Raw genomic sequence first — 14,120 nt, forward strand, 5'->3', positions numbered from 1 at the left:
GACGGCAACGATGCACAACGACAGAGCGCAGACTCGCAGACTCTCACGAGCACGAGCACGAGGGCGTGCTCTCCGAAAAGAGGCGAAGAGGGCGACCCACTAGGAGGCGCTCGAGAGGAGACCCATTACAGCATTCCAATGCTTCTCTACACTTCGAAATTTTCAATAATTTAAATTCGAATACTGTATTATTTGTTCAAATATTCGAAGTGCTCGAATATTCGCACAAGTCTACTTGTCACTAAGAGTGATATCGGCATGAAAATGTGAATGTAGACATGAAGGAACATGCTGCTGATCCATGTTGCCAAACTTATTTGCTTATAACTAGCGCTGCATCTGCGATGTTTTCACTTACCATAGTGTAACTGTTAGCCAATGGTTTATTACAGTATACACAGCTTGCATACATTACAGATTGTGTGCGCTTCTGAGTAGTATAACATGTCCTTTTTACAGTCTGTAAAAGTACAAAATAGAAAGAGTCTGCAAATTAATGTCACGAAGCATTAGTACTTGTTTATTACAACATCACATCAATAACTGTGTTTAGGACTGCAATTAGCACGGCTTCCTCATTTTTATGTTGCCCTGGTCAGTGCACCAGCCTAATATTTTTGCGACAGTGCTTGAAGTTAACACTACCGACTGATCGCAATCACTCTCACCAAACCTCTCACACTTATCACGGGCATTGCATGTCACACCTCGATGCTGACACAGACAGGTAATGAAGGTTGCTCAAATAAGTATGAAATTCAATTCCAAACAGGCCTAACTGCATGAATATGAAGATAATGACCACTTCTCTTTAAATATAATTAACTATGGACTTCAACAACCCAAAACTGTGTGGTGGATTATGAAGAATGCCTTAGTGGAGGATTCCATACTGCATTGAATAACTTTCCTTCAACATAAGTGCTCCTCTCTTTTTGAGATAGAACAGACAAAAAACTGCACGTAAACATGGGCCTCCCTTTGCCATTTCCTTCATGTGTGCTGTCTGTGTTTAGGCCATGTTGTGGCAAACAATTTTAAGCAGCGTGGCATTCAAAATAACTTTGAACTGTTTAGATTAAGAGATTTTTTTTTAAGTCTGGCACTTCTTGCCATGACATTGTGAAACATTTGTGAAAACTGCTAATCTAAGGAACCTTTCCATTTTCTTCTTCAAACGAAACTAAAGAAAGAAAAGTAAGTGGATTAATAGAACAGTGATCGCATAGGTCCGAGAAATACTGTAGATATTCTTGTACTTGTGCAATCAGGTCAGCTAAGAGTACATTCTAACCTACAATGAATGGGGCGTTATTCCTGACACACGGTGCTTGTCTTCCGAAGGCATGCCCTAGGTATTTCCTATCTCGGGTTGCATTCTTTAGATACCAGGGAAACAACAGCTTTTGGCTGTAATTGCTGCACCTTTTGTGGAAGAAGGCCTGAAAGATATCAGGTAGTGGTTGACAGGCCTTTGTAATGGCACAATAGAAGTGATGAACATCGGAGATAAAGCTCTCTACAGCTGCTTTTGGTTGACGTTACACAGAAGAGCAACAATCAAAAACAATAGTTCCGACCAATTTTTAGCCAACACAGGCACAACAGTTATCGGCACTGCTTGGAGTATGGAAGGTGTAGTGGTAAACCTGCAATAACCAATATCTATCTACCTGGAAACAGTCACAGCAGCAGTCATTGTGTTAACAAATCGTGCTTCCTGCCCACTTTAGAACGTTGTAGGTGACACACACAAACAGGCACTGACGCCATACCACAAGCAGGGACAATGCCCGCAACATAAATGACAGTCCTTAAGCAAGATAGTAGTTGTGATGCTTTTGAGAGGTATGATCGTACTACATAAAAATGTGACCGGGATGAACTAGTATGTCTGCCCAGGAGTGACCAGTTCACGCATAGGGCTACTGTCAAACAGCTGGGTCAACAAATTTCCAGTCAGATTTTTATTTTGCCAGAGACGCTAATGATGCAACAGTAAGAACAACGGGTAAGGAATAGAAAGCTCGTCACAAATTTTCGGGGATCTAATTTCTGGGCCTTTGTTTTTATAACACATTTAGCACAACAGCACAACAATTAAGTAATCATGGCACTGTCTGTGGTAGTCATTTCTCATTAGTTCAGCCAGCTGGGGGGGGGGGCTATGAACAACATAACAATGCATATATGTTGTTCAGCAGTTACACATAAAATTACTTCAGGGATACCTAATGGAAAGCTCGTGAAAGTAGCACGGTGCATGTCTTTCCCTGCCGGCTACTCGTGTGTATAAAGTCTGCACGAGAAACTGTGTAAAACAATTTATCTCTGCACGCCTCTGCATACCGCTCCTCTACTGTTCAAATTTCTTGCACCTGTACAGCTACGCAGTCTTCGATGCAAAATCAAAGAATTTATAGACTACAGCGAACATTGATGCTTCCACGAAACAAGAGAAATCAGAAACATGTATACAACAGACTTCACATTTGGCACAATTCTGATCACTTCCCGCAGGGATTAACCACGCTAAAATTTTGCACAGAGGTAGCATTTTGCAGTGTACTTTGTTCATACTGTGTTTGAATGCGGCACTTCTTGTTTACATCCGCAGTATATCACAACTAAGTGTTTTCTAAGGGAGTGCAGGAGCAAAAAAGTAACCATATCATTGAAAGAAACAGTAGCACCATAAGTCATTTTCCTGGCATGCACGGAGCTGCTGTGCTATGCTGCAACAGTGGCAAACACAGTTGCCACAAATGACAGATGACCAGCATAAATCCAAACATGTGAGAAATGACAGATATGCACTGTTTCATTCACATACATTTGTAAAAGTGGCTTTATTAAGGCTCCAAAATGACAATTTGAGACTACACCATGCTTGCAAACCGACTACAGAGCCACTCAATGTTGTTCTCCCATGTAATCATGTGCAAAAGGAGCTGTGGTCAGCTTTTTCTTTTCTGCTCAAGTTTCAAATCTAGGCCCATGGTACTTCGAATGTATTCTGAACAAAACAGGAAAGCACTGTAGCCAAATATGATAAATTGCATTATGTACTCTGCTGAATGCTATTCTTGTGCTAAATTTTAACTTAGACAAAGCAGTAGTTTAGATGGAGGAAGCATTTGAATCTGCCTTCCTCTTTCACGCAACATTCGGTAGTTCGCTATAAGCAGACAGCAGAAGGGGTGCGAGAGAGTGGGTGTGAAGGAAGTAGTAATGAGGAAAGTAAGCGCACCAAGGAGGAGAGGTCCCATGTGAGTGGGCAAAGTGGTAGTACCTTAGGGATTGCCCTCTGCGCATAGCCGCATGTGCCATAGGCAGGTGGCGGCAAGGCGTGTGGCACAGGCGGCAGAGGACGGCCTTGCTGAAAGCACAAGCATGGACGCACCAGCACCACGGGTGGTTAGTAAATTGCCGGAGGTGCCAGCAAGCCAGCCTTGGTTGTTACGATTAGAGCACAAACCCCACAAAAGCAGCGTAATCACCACACAACAGAACAAACACAACATAAATCAGCAATACAAGAACACGTAAATGACCAGCACTACGTAAATTCGCATCCCACACTCAAATACTTCCTATTCTGATTTGTTTTTGTTGTTTTCAGAATGAAAACAACAATCTAATAGAAACTCATCGAACCTTGGTACACGACAAGCAAGATGATGATAGTACAATTTTATGTCCATAATGCGCGCGGAAAAATTTCATAAGCAGCATTCTTTTTGTGTAGTTATACAGATGCAAATAACTTTGTAAGTATGGCTTCCTACGTAAATGGACTGAAAGCCGGCATGTTAAACAAGACTAAGAAGCTATCAAACAAATGTGTGTCATTGACTTATGGATCGCAGGTCCACACAAGCACCAATGGGGTTGCCAAATGGCTCCTTTCTTACCAAGTTGCATAAATAATGAAGAGGTCTGAATCCCATCAGAATGACATAGTACTATTAGCTGTAAACTACACTCTAACATCAATTTAGGATTAATGTTCACAGTACTAATGTCCTTTCAATCATAAAACAAAACAAAAAAAAAATACAAAAATTGTTAGCTGACATCTGGGAGAATTCTGAAAAAGCTGTGCACAGTGCTCTTAACCTGAAGAAGCTGTGCACAATTCTCCGAACCTGAAGAAAATTTCTGAATGACAAGTAATGAGCTGTATTCTTGGCTGCGCACATTCAGGAATACTTTTTTTCTTGTGTGGTCCTGCACACGTGGCAAAATTGCACACAATTAATTGACCTGACAATATTCTGAGCGGCCAACTTGTCAATCAATGCACCTAAATTTACACACGGAGGCAACAATGTGAGGATGTTCGCCACCTCTCCTCTCCTCTCATTTAGGAAAGTATAGTGCCAAGGCGATTCTCACGGCAGCAATCGACCGAGGATAAAACACCTCGTTACCGTGCAAAACTCACCGGAGGCACGGGGCTGCGCAGCATCTTGTGTTGTAGGTCTTGCTCATACCACTCTTCAAGGTCGTCTCGTGGATAGTGGCCTTGTCGCTCCACATGCCGCTTTTGGTGCTGGGCTCTCAGCAGCTGCATGCGTTCCTGACGTGACGCTGCACTTGTGGTGGTTGGCGTGCTTCTGCTTGGACATGGTGGTGGTGAGGAGACCGAGCACGGGGGCTGCTGATGTTGGACAGGCCCACGCTGTAAGAAAAACCATCCGTATAGCGGCACACTTTTAGAGATATTATCGTGCTTACACCCATGGAAATAGAGCAATACATGTCAGATATTACACTATAGTCCCACAAGCGAGCTACCAGGAAGTTTTAGGAATAGCACAGCCAAGCGTATTTGCAATGACGAAACCACGCCCTGTCTGCACACTTTTGAATATCTTTTGCATTCTTTTGCATGTATGACTGGCCGTTTACGCCCACTGACTTTGGGTGCACAATACCCAAACAACCATAATCCAAACTGAGATGACACCACCAGCGTCCGGTAACACGGAATTTCGCTTGTGCTGTTGCATATACCAAAATATTGAATGCATTAACACTTTGTATACCCTGAGCCCTCCACTAGAGTTATTCTGATAGCTGAAATGCTGCTTTGGAATGCCAAACTCGGTCACTTATATCGATAATACATAAAAACATGACACCACTGTTAGGTTGATAACACTGTCAATGACTTAACATGCTCACCTGATTCTGAAAGTGATGGTGCTGCTGGTACTGCTGCTGCTGTGTTGGCAAGGGTGGCAATGGTGGCTGATGGGAAGGCTGCATGTGCTGATGTGATGGCTGCTGTTGCTGTCGCTGCTGTTGCTCTTGTTGTTGCTGCTGCTGTTGCTGCTGCTGCTGTTCCAACAGCTTCCTGTACTGTTCTTGAATGCGTTCTTGTTCATCCCGTGCTGCTTGCCTAGCTCGCAAACGCTCTGCCTCTTGCTCGAGTTCTTCTCGGGAGAGCTTGGAGCCCGGCTCCGGAATCGTCTTTCGGTTCTTGCCAAACCTACTACAAGCCCCCCAAAGACGCAAGACCCCAGAGTCAATATTTCCAGCCCTTAAAATACACCCATTTGTGAACATTTAGGTAAGAGCAAATGTGAGAAATGATGTACAATGTTTCTGAAACTGTGAGTATCCAACCTACAAGAGATTTCAAAGGGTGTGCTTAAAAGTTTGACAAACAGAACAGCAAGCAGTGTCGAGGGTTTCACATTCTGTTCATTGCTTTGCATTTTCATGATAGTAGTTGCAGTGACCCACACGTTTCTGAAACATTGCAGAGCCCAGGTGAAATATCCCTCTGCATGAGTTCATGGTGCTCTACTTTCATACAGTGCAGCAACCCATGTTGCGATTATACACTTGACCTACCCTACTGCAGCACCAACCATGACACATACCGACTTCTGTGAAAACTTTGGCTTCACTCATCAATCTTGATATGAGCCTTACTTTTGCAGCAGAATGGACAGAACATATGAATGGATCAGAGCTACATTTATCAAAACGTTGTGCCAAGGCATCCTTAATTATTAGAGGCAGAAGAGTGAATGAACTCAGCATTACATACACATCTGAAGCTGCTACTAATCCCCGCCGCAATTCCTGTACTTGGGTGCATTTAAAAGCAGCATGCTCTGTTCTTAAGAACTAGAGGAAAGCATACCCCTTCTCCATTACGTACCCTTCCAATTTGGCCTACTGCACTCATGTGAAATTTGCCTCGACATGGCAACGTCACAGCAAATATACACAAACATTATCGCAATAATGAGTCATGCAAACTTCCACCGTGCTAAGCCATCAATAGCCGTTAATGATGAGGCAGATGGAACTCTACAAGCGTGTGCGAGTATTGCAGTACGTAGAGCGGTCTAGCTTCCTCAAGTCTGTCAGCAATTGTCTTGCCCACATGCTTCTACACATACATTCAGCTGATTGTAATCTAAACCAGACACTAAGCTCGCATCCCATAATAAGCACAGAAATATTTGTCATGCCTCCTACCTTGCTACTGTAAAGGCCTTCTTTAGGATAAGTTAAAACAGCCAGGTCCATTCAGAGCACACATTACGGATTGTCATGATGTGATAGAGTAATTAATTAATGCAGAAGAAAATGCAGCAAGCCACCAACCACACAGCGAACATAAACTATGATTTGTCTTCCACAAACATGACAGTGTGTGAGCCCACAAAGCCTGCAGATGATACAGCAGTGACCCCTTAAAGGGGTCATGAAGCACCCCTTGGGCTTGTTGAAAAAACACATCCTGCGGAAAGCTGACATGGCTATGAACTGCTCTGCCAAATATTACAGTCGTGCGTGCCACGTAATGGCCACAAGCAGAGCGCTAAGTTGCCGTTTCCCCAGGCACCCTCTTTTCAAACAGAGGCCGGTTCTCACTCTCGTCGGTGGGCGGGGCGTCTGTCCGTTTACGTCGCGGATCTGTCAGTTTACGTCGCAAGAGACATAGCATGCTTATTGGCCGATAGCCGACGTAAATCGAGAGCGGCGTTCGGATCAGATGCGCTTCTTGCCGCGGGGTGCCGCCACTTGCCGGCGCCGCACTCCTCAGTACACGGTAGCCGCACTCGCGCAAGAGAATCACAGCGGGAGAGCAATCGCGTTTCATGACGCGCACTGACGTAACTTTTTTCCCCCATGCCATCCCTCCCTGTCTAGCTTCCAGTGCGCTCGTCGGCACGAGAAAAGAGAGAAAGCGCTGGGAGCGTGCGCCAAACCCCCGTAACTCCGCTGATTCTTGACGGATTCGAGACATTTTTGCGGCAATCGATTCGGGAGGCAGTACACTCCGATACTGAGGTCATTAGATCATTACTTGGAAAAGTGGTTCATGACCCCTTTAATGCGGAATAACCTATCAGGTGCTACTGACGCAGCAAACATTTTTTTGCTAGCCAAATGGAAGATTTCACCACTGTGCTTGCCCAAACCTTAAAAGTTGCCTGTTCATGCAAGCATAGCATCGAAGTGGATATGTTTGCCAACTGGAAATTGCCACTAGCAGCTCAAGCAGTGAGCACCATATACCTGAACACGCTGCCAAGACCTTTGAGCAACCCTTTCTTTCGCTGTGTTGGCTTAGAGGAAGCCGTGTCCTTGCTGGCGTAGGCAGCAGCTTCGCGGGCATCCAAAGGCACCGTGACTGAATGCAGTGGGCAGCCACCTCGATGCTCGGCACTTGTTGCGCTGCCAGTCTCACTCTCCTTTTCCTCCTCCACTGAAGCCAAGGGGCAAAGCAGTTCAACATTTCATGCTTAAAAACAGAATTAAACTAAGCCTAGATATGGCAAGAGTGTATGTATCATCAACAGTAAACCGCACTATGCAGACCTCATGCTTTCAGCAGTGCGAATCACTTTTATGTTTAAAAAATGCTGTAGTTTTTAATAAGCACCCTTAAATAAAAAATTAAAAAATTCTGAAATAAATTACGCCAATATTTATGCCCCTGAAATGCTAACTTTGTACGATTATGAATGCATGTAATAAAACAAAGAAGAGTATACAAATGAGTGTAACTTCAGATACTATATACAGCTCATTAAAATTCCTACAACACACATCTCAGTATAGTACTAGATGCCTACTCCATTGTACATAATCTAAACTGAGAATGACAGCACATCCAAGACGTCAAGAGTCCTTCAAGTGATGGGGAACCATGTTTTGACGTCCAGTCATGTACTGTCTATTTATGGCTGAAATTTCTAGAAACATTGGGTTCAAACACTACTTAAAGCTAATACATGAATTCATAGCTAAGGAGGTACGAGAACCAAACAAAAAATTGGTGAGAGTCACATTTGCCATCCTGTGCCTAGTCTGCCTCGCACACAATCCAGAACATATTAAACATATTTTGGTATTGGTATCATAGTGCTTGCGGGTGGCTAGGAAAAAGTAGTGTAACAGTGAGTGGCAACACTGTCTGGTTTCCGAAGTTTATGGGAAGTTTAATAAATCATCAGTGAACATAAGCAAAAAAGCAATGAGAGTATTGGTGGAGAAAAGCAGAAGAGACATCGACGAAACAATCGATCATGATAGCATAGAACACAAAGGTAGCTTTACGCAGGTTAGATTAGTACCGTATATACTCGAATCTAAGCCGATGTTTTTTTCGAAAAAACGATGTGCGAAAGTGGGGGGGTCGGCTTAGATTCGAGTACCACGATTAGGCCGCCGCTGCCACATGCCTGAAGGCCCGGCCGCGCTAGCGGCATTACGGCTCTCGATGCGCCGATCTCAAGGTACCGGTTTTGCATGCCGGAGGCTCATTTTCGCGACATTCTACGGTAGCTGCACGGTGACGAGGCCACTCAGGCCTGTTCAGCGGGAGAATAGTGGTCCCTATCGCTTGGCTATCGCGTGGCGGACGGCACGGAGCGGAGGCACGGAGTTCGTCAATGGTCATTCTTCTGAAAGTGATCGTGCAGTGTAGTTGTGCCTCTTGCTCGCGAAACGCCTGTGTCAATTGTGCTTCAGATTCGATGGCACCAACCAAGCGGTGCCACTACAGCGCGGCGTTTAAACGGAAGGTCGTGTTACATGCAGAAAAGACATCGAACCTACGAGCACAGCAAGAGTTCGGCGTGCACGAAAAGAATGTGCGACGATGGCAAAAACAACGTGCGGAACTCTTCGGTTGTCGGTTCGGTTCGGTCGACGGCGACGATGAATAAACTTATGTACTACATGCCTACGGAGTGTGCGCTTGCGTAAGAAAAAGGGCATGCCTACGGAGTGTGCGCTTGAGTAAGAATAAAGGCTGTGTTTTCTACCAATAAAATGGTGTTCTCTTTTTTTTTTTCATTCGGCTTACATTCGAGGAAATTTTTTTTTTTTTCTGGCCTTGCCAATTTCGGGGGTCGGCCTAGATTCGAGGGCGGCCTAGATTCGAGTAAATACGGTATTTTTTACACCACTATTCAAAGGGGATGCCACTCAACATCTACTGTCATCTACTGCACACTCACGTGTTTCCATTTGGTCAGCAGAATTCTGCGTCCCAGCGGCGCTTGGCCCGTCATAAGAACGGTCAACAGCTGCGCGGAAGCTCTCGTTGCAGCCTCTGGCACCACGCTCTTGCCGGGGATTCTGCGATGTGGAAGCCATGACAGTGCCATCTGGCCCCTGGACCATGAGAGTCTGAAGACTTTCGAGGCTGCTCGACTTGCGCATGCCCAATGAAGGACCCACCAGCTGCACTGTGCCATTGCCACTGCCACTGTGGTTGCTCTTGGTCACAGTTGTGTTGGTCGTGTGGCAGCTGGCATCCGTGCTTGGCGAGTCACCATTCACCATAACTGCGGCGCGGTGGACGAGATTAATTACGACGTAATGCTGTACTTGTGCGATACGTTTGAACGAATTTGCAGGCATGAAAATTAAGACAAAGGAGATTTCCAGCAAGAGCTGACTGATGACAAGGTTTCGGTCATCATTCACAGAACTGCATTACGAACTTAAAAATAGTAACAATGGATAATACATACGTGCTGCAGGCATATTTATATTAAGGTACAGTACGTACAGCGCAGGCAGTGTAATACTGTACTTGGGGATATGTATGAACAAATTTGCGGACATAAAAATTGAGATGAAGGAGATTTCCTGCAAGAGCTGCATGATGACAATGTTTCAGTCATAATTTAACATTATTGCACTGAAAACCAGAGAGGCAATAAACACCGACACTAATGGCTTATTGCATTTGCTATTCTATGTTCATTACTGCGTGCACAAACAGCTGGTTAACTTATCAGTGAACATTTTTTGAAAGCAGCTGCCACCTTTATGCCTGTTTACATCTTGTTCCTGTTTGTTTTATAACGTTCTCTCGCAAAACACGACTGCTTCAGCATGCACACCTTGCCGAAATACATACACCAGAAAATTAGCAAGGTCATGCCAAAATCTGTGGACAAAGCAGCACACTCTATAATGCCTTCCACTTTAGGCAGAGCTTGCTTGTAGTAGTGCTCAAACTGCTTGTTATGGGTCACAGCAAGCACAACTCATATGCAACTCACGTGCAGAATTACACAAGCTAATGCTATGGATGACAGGACAAAAGAAATTATGAGTGATTGAAAAAAGAATACGACTACTACTTTCATTTGCACAGTACTAAAAAGAAAGCTATCTTGCTCTTGGGACAAGGACAATTTCATTTTCAATTACACAGACTGGAGAATCCTGTATAGCTTTTCTTGTGTTATTAATGCTAATGCAGTAAGATGCAGTTATGGACAACAAAGTCCAGGTAAGGACTTCGTTTGCAAAAAAAAGTAATGCAATTATAAAATGACCCTCAATAATATTCCAAGTTTTATGAAAGCTAAGAAAAGGTGCATTGCATACTTTTAGAAATATGAAATCTATAAGCATAATTATAGGTGTTGCTGCAATTCCAATTTTTACAGTGACAGTAAAGAAACCTGAATATTACAAAAGCACACGGGCACTGCATTTGATGTCACAGTTAATATTCTTGTAAACCAGATAGTTGAGCTCAAGAGACATCATGAATTGTGTGAGCACATCACAAAGGTTCTAAGAACTATCGCTTTATGAAGCACAGAAAAACCACTTCACACGTTTTCGCTGGTCTCAAAACATGCAAAGATAACAAGATAAGAAAAAAACACTGGCACACAGCACAGTGACAGACAACAAGTCAATTATGTTATCTCTACAAGCCAGTCACGAGTTAAAATACATGCAGCATACGCATTCAAATTTTATTATAATGCCAGGCAACATAACACAAACAATCACAGGACAAACCAGAACATCAGTGTTTATGAGAGATATAGTGGTAATATGTTATATAGTTCAGACAAACGTGCAAAGGGAAAGTGCTCACAATTGTCAATTGAAATTGAACTTTGAGACAAGGACAAACACAAGGCTGTGCAACAAAGCCTTCAATCATCATAAACTGGTTACATAAAGCACTACCAACCACCAACAAGGAAATCACAATTCAAGGACATGGTGAGAAACTTACAGTAAAAATACTGTATTGAAGTTGATAAAGCAAGAAGCACAAACATGCTAAGGGGGCGGGGATGAAAGTGCATGTTTTTGTTAAAATAGCATGACGACGTATGAGCGACCCAATCTGTTTAAGCTACTGTGCACTCAGAACTGTCATTTTTCTTCAAGTAGCATTTAAAGTAGTACAACAGTGTTTTGGCTAAATCATGCTGGTGCTATAGTGGATTTTTGGAGACTCGCCTGATAAGTGCGAAAGTGGAGTGCTCCAGGAAATATATCAGTCTTTTTAGCTAGAAAATAAATGCTCTTACGCTTCGTGAGATCACAATCAACCAAGAGCAGCACTACAGATTTCCTTAATTTTTTTTCCCGTAATGCAATTATTGGTGTACCACAAATTTAGTATAGTGGAATGGTCTAGCCTTGTGCGTATAGTAAATTTTAGGTTCGAAGCGAATAGTGATTTGGTCGAATAATTTCGAATCGAATTTGAATATTATATATTACATATTATAAAGAAAAATAAGTATATTTGTCAGGACCGAATTCACACAGACAGACAGACAGACAGACAGACAGACAGACAGACAGACAGACAGACAGGCAGACAGAGGAACTTTATTGTGTCCTGGGACGAGGGTTCCTAAAAACCCAATTAACCTGCACAATATTTTTTAAATTTGAAACAAGGCATGTGCAAATGTCATTCTTTTTGGTTCAAAGTGAAGTGGAAGCAACTTTGAAAGTAGCAGGATTTGACTTTCACTAGAATGCAAGTGATAACCTATAAAATATGTTACGTTTTAAACTTAACTATAATTAGAGCATATGAGCAGATATAACAAGCTTTTAAACTTAAAAAATGATAATTCGATGTGGGTAATTTGTTCATTTAACCCTGAAGTGGGGCTTCGCGGCAGTGCGGATTTTTTCTGAATAGGTGTTTTCACGACATAGCACTGCTACGTTGCAGTGAAACCACCTTTACAGGGCGTTACATGCAGTTTATACATGTCTATTCGTACATTTTGAATAGACGTCCAGCTTCAGGCTGTCCAGAGGGCTCGTGAAACAGCGGAGAGGCATGGCCTCTCTGTTCCGACATGGGACTAGCCAACGGCTGGGTGGGGGCCTACCTAGTTGGCCTGCTGCCTTGCCTCTCAGGACCACAATAAAGTTGTTTGTCTGTCTGTCTGTCTGTCGAATACTTCGAAATTTTTAGTAATTTAAATTCGTTTTGAAGCGAATTCGAATACCGTAATATTCATTTGAATATTTGAACTGCTCGAATATTCGCACAAGCCTAGTGAGAACAAATTTCCTGAATTGCGAATAGACAACCTGGCAGGCTATTTTGGTTCGTTTAAGGATATGGCTAATTAAACAGCTGTAGGAGTGCTGAGGGTGAGAGTGCAAAGGGTGCAGCAGCATAGCGGGTGCGTGTGAGGTGCCTTAGAATCTGCATCACGGCAAGCCGCGAAAAAGCTGTTCAGGCAAATTGAGAGTGGAGGGATTGGGGCTACCTACAGCAACAAGCTGGATAGAAGAACAAGGGATTCCTATGCACCTTGCTCACTTGCCGACATTTGACTAGATCTGTTGGGGGGAAAGATCACACAGGAAAGAAGGCACCCAGATTAGAAAACTTTTTTTTTATACGGAGACAGAACACTCCGAAAGGTAGCGAAGAGCTGCAGAGAATCCCACCAGAATTCCCGCCAGAAATGCCACCCACTCCGAAACGGCATCGGCAAATGCAATAACACGACAGACAGACAACTGTGAGAAAATCTACCAAGCAGGTGAGGCTCACAGAAAAGAAGTGCCTCACCAAAAAATTCCAAGTAGGTAAGTACGCACGTAGTATGCCCCTCTAGACACATTATTAAAACAGGGCTTTGCACTAATCCACACAGCATGCAGGTGTTAAAATTAACACACCCTTTTTGCATTAGCTGTTAGTGCCACAGCTGTGAGTGGCACAAGTTTACAGTAAAGGTATTACTGAGCTTAGTGCCTTTCACTGTCAAGTTTCATGCACACTCAGGTTCAAAACCTTGTTAGCACATCATGCTGATTATGACGTTTTAAGCACTAGGCCAGATGTGCGGGCTATTGGGGATGCAAGCATACTCACATGTGGATTCAGTGGCGCCATGCGACTTGGAATGACTCAACAGGGAATCCGCCGAGTTGGACCGCATCAGGTTGCCATTGTGCTGCTCCTTCCCATTTAGTGCTTTTGTGTGTGTGCGCAGGAAATTACGAAAAGAATTTTCAATATGCGTGCATCATCACACAAATGATTAAAAGTTGAAAGCTGTCACCACCAAAAACCGTATAAATCCGTTTATGCTCATGACAGCTACCATTCCTGCACAGTCAAAAGTTACCTGTCATACAAAGCGTTTCGTGCCAAATCGTATCTCACTAGTGTTAATCAGCTTTAACCTTTTATTGTGATAAAAAATCGAAATAGCCACGCAATAGCCACACCTAATTTGTAACAAAAGAGAATATCTTCAATTCAAAATTATGAAGTAAATTTAATCTTAGCAAATTCTGCAAGTCCCAATGGCCTTTACCTTATAACGTAT

The 14,120-nt window shown here is 43.3% G+C and overlaps 1 protein-coding gene across 11 annotated transcripts in view; it reads right to left on the bottom strand.

The window, feature by feature from the left end:
* LOC119387204 (partitioning defective 3 homolog) overlaps window positions 1-14,120 on the bottom strand; it is a 179,741-nt gene that overhangs the window by 91,901 nt on the left and 73,720 nt on the right. For 4 of the 11 annotated variants that reach the window (XR_007415394.1, XM_049413404.1, XM_049413406.1 and 1 more), the window contains exons 17-24: window positions 13,661-13,762; window positions 13,051-13,119; window positions 9,498-9,827; window positions 7,549-7,738; window positions 5,191-5,500; window positions 4,448-4,684; window positions 3,251-3,379; window positions 359-460 (exon numbers count right to left, since the gene is read on the bottom strand). Coding sequence is in view for 10 of the 11 variants with exons in the window: in XM_049413404.1 (XP_049269361.1) it covers window positions 359-460; window positions 3,251-3,379; window positions 4,448-4,684; window positions 5,191-5,500; window positions 7,549-7,738; window positions 9,498-9,827; window positions 13,051-13,119; window positions 13,661-13,762 (1,469 nt within the window). In the remaining variant the exon portion in view is untranslated. The remainder of the gene's footprint in view (window positions 1-358; window positions 461-3,250; window positions 3,380-4,447; window positions 4,685-5,190; window positions 5,501-7,548; window positions 7,739-9,497; window positions 9,828-13,050; window positions 13,120-13,660; window positions 13,763-14,120) is intronic. The other 7 variants (XM_049413408.1, XM_049413410.1, XM_049413411.1 and 4 more) reach the window with 5 other exon arrangements.

This window comes from Rhipicephalus sanguineus, chromosome 3 (assembly GCF_013339695.2).
Source record: "Rhipicephalus sanguineus isolate Rsan-2018 chromosome 3, BIME_Rsan_1.4, whole genome shotgun sequence".
In the NCBI taxonomy this organism is placed as follows: Eukaryota; Metazoa; Arthropoda; class Arachnida; order Ixodida; family Ixodidae; genus Rhipicephalus; species Rhipicephalus sanguineus.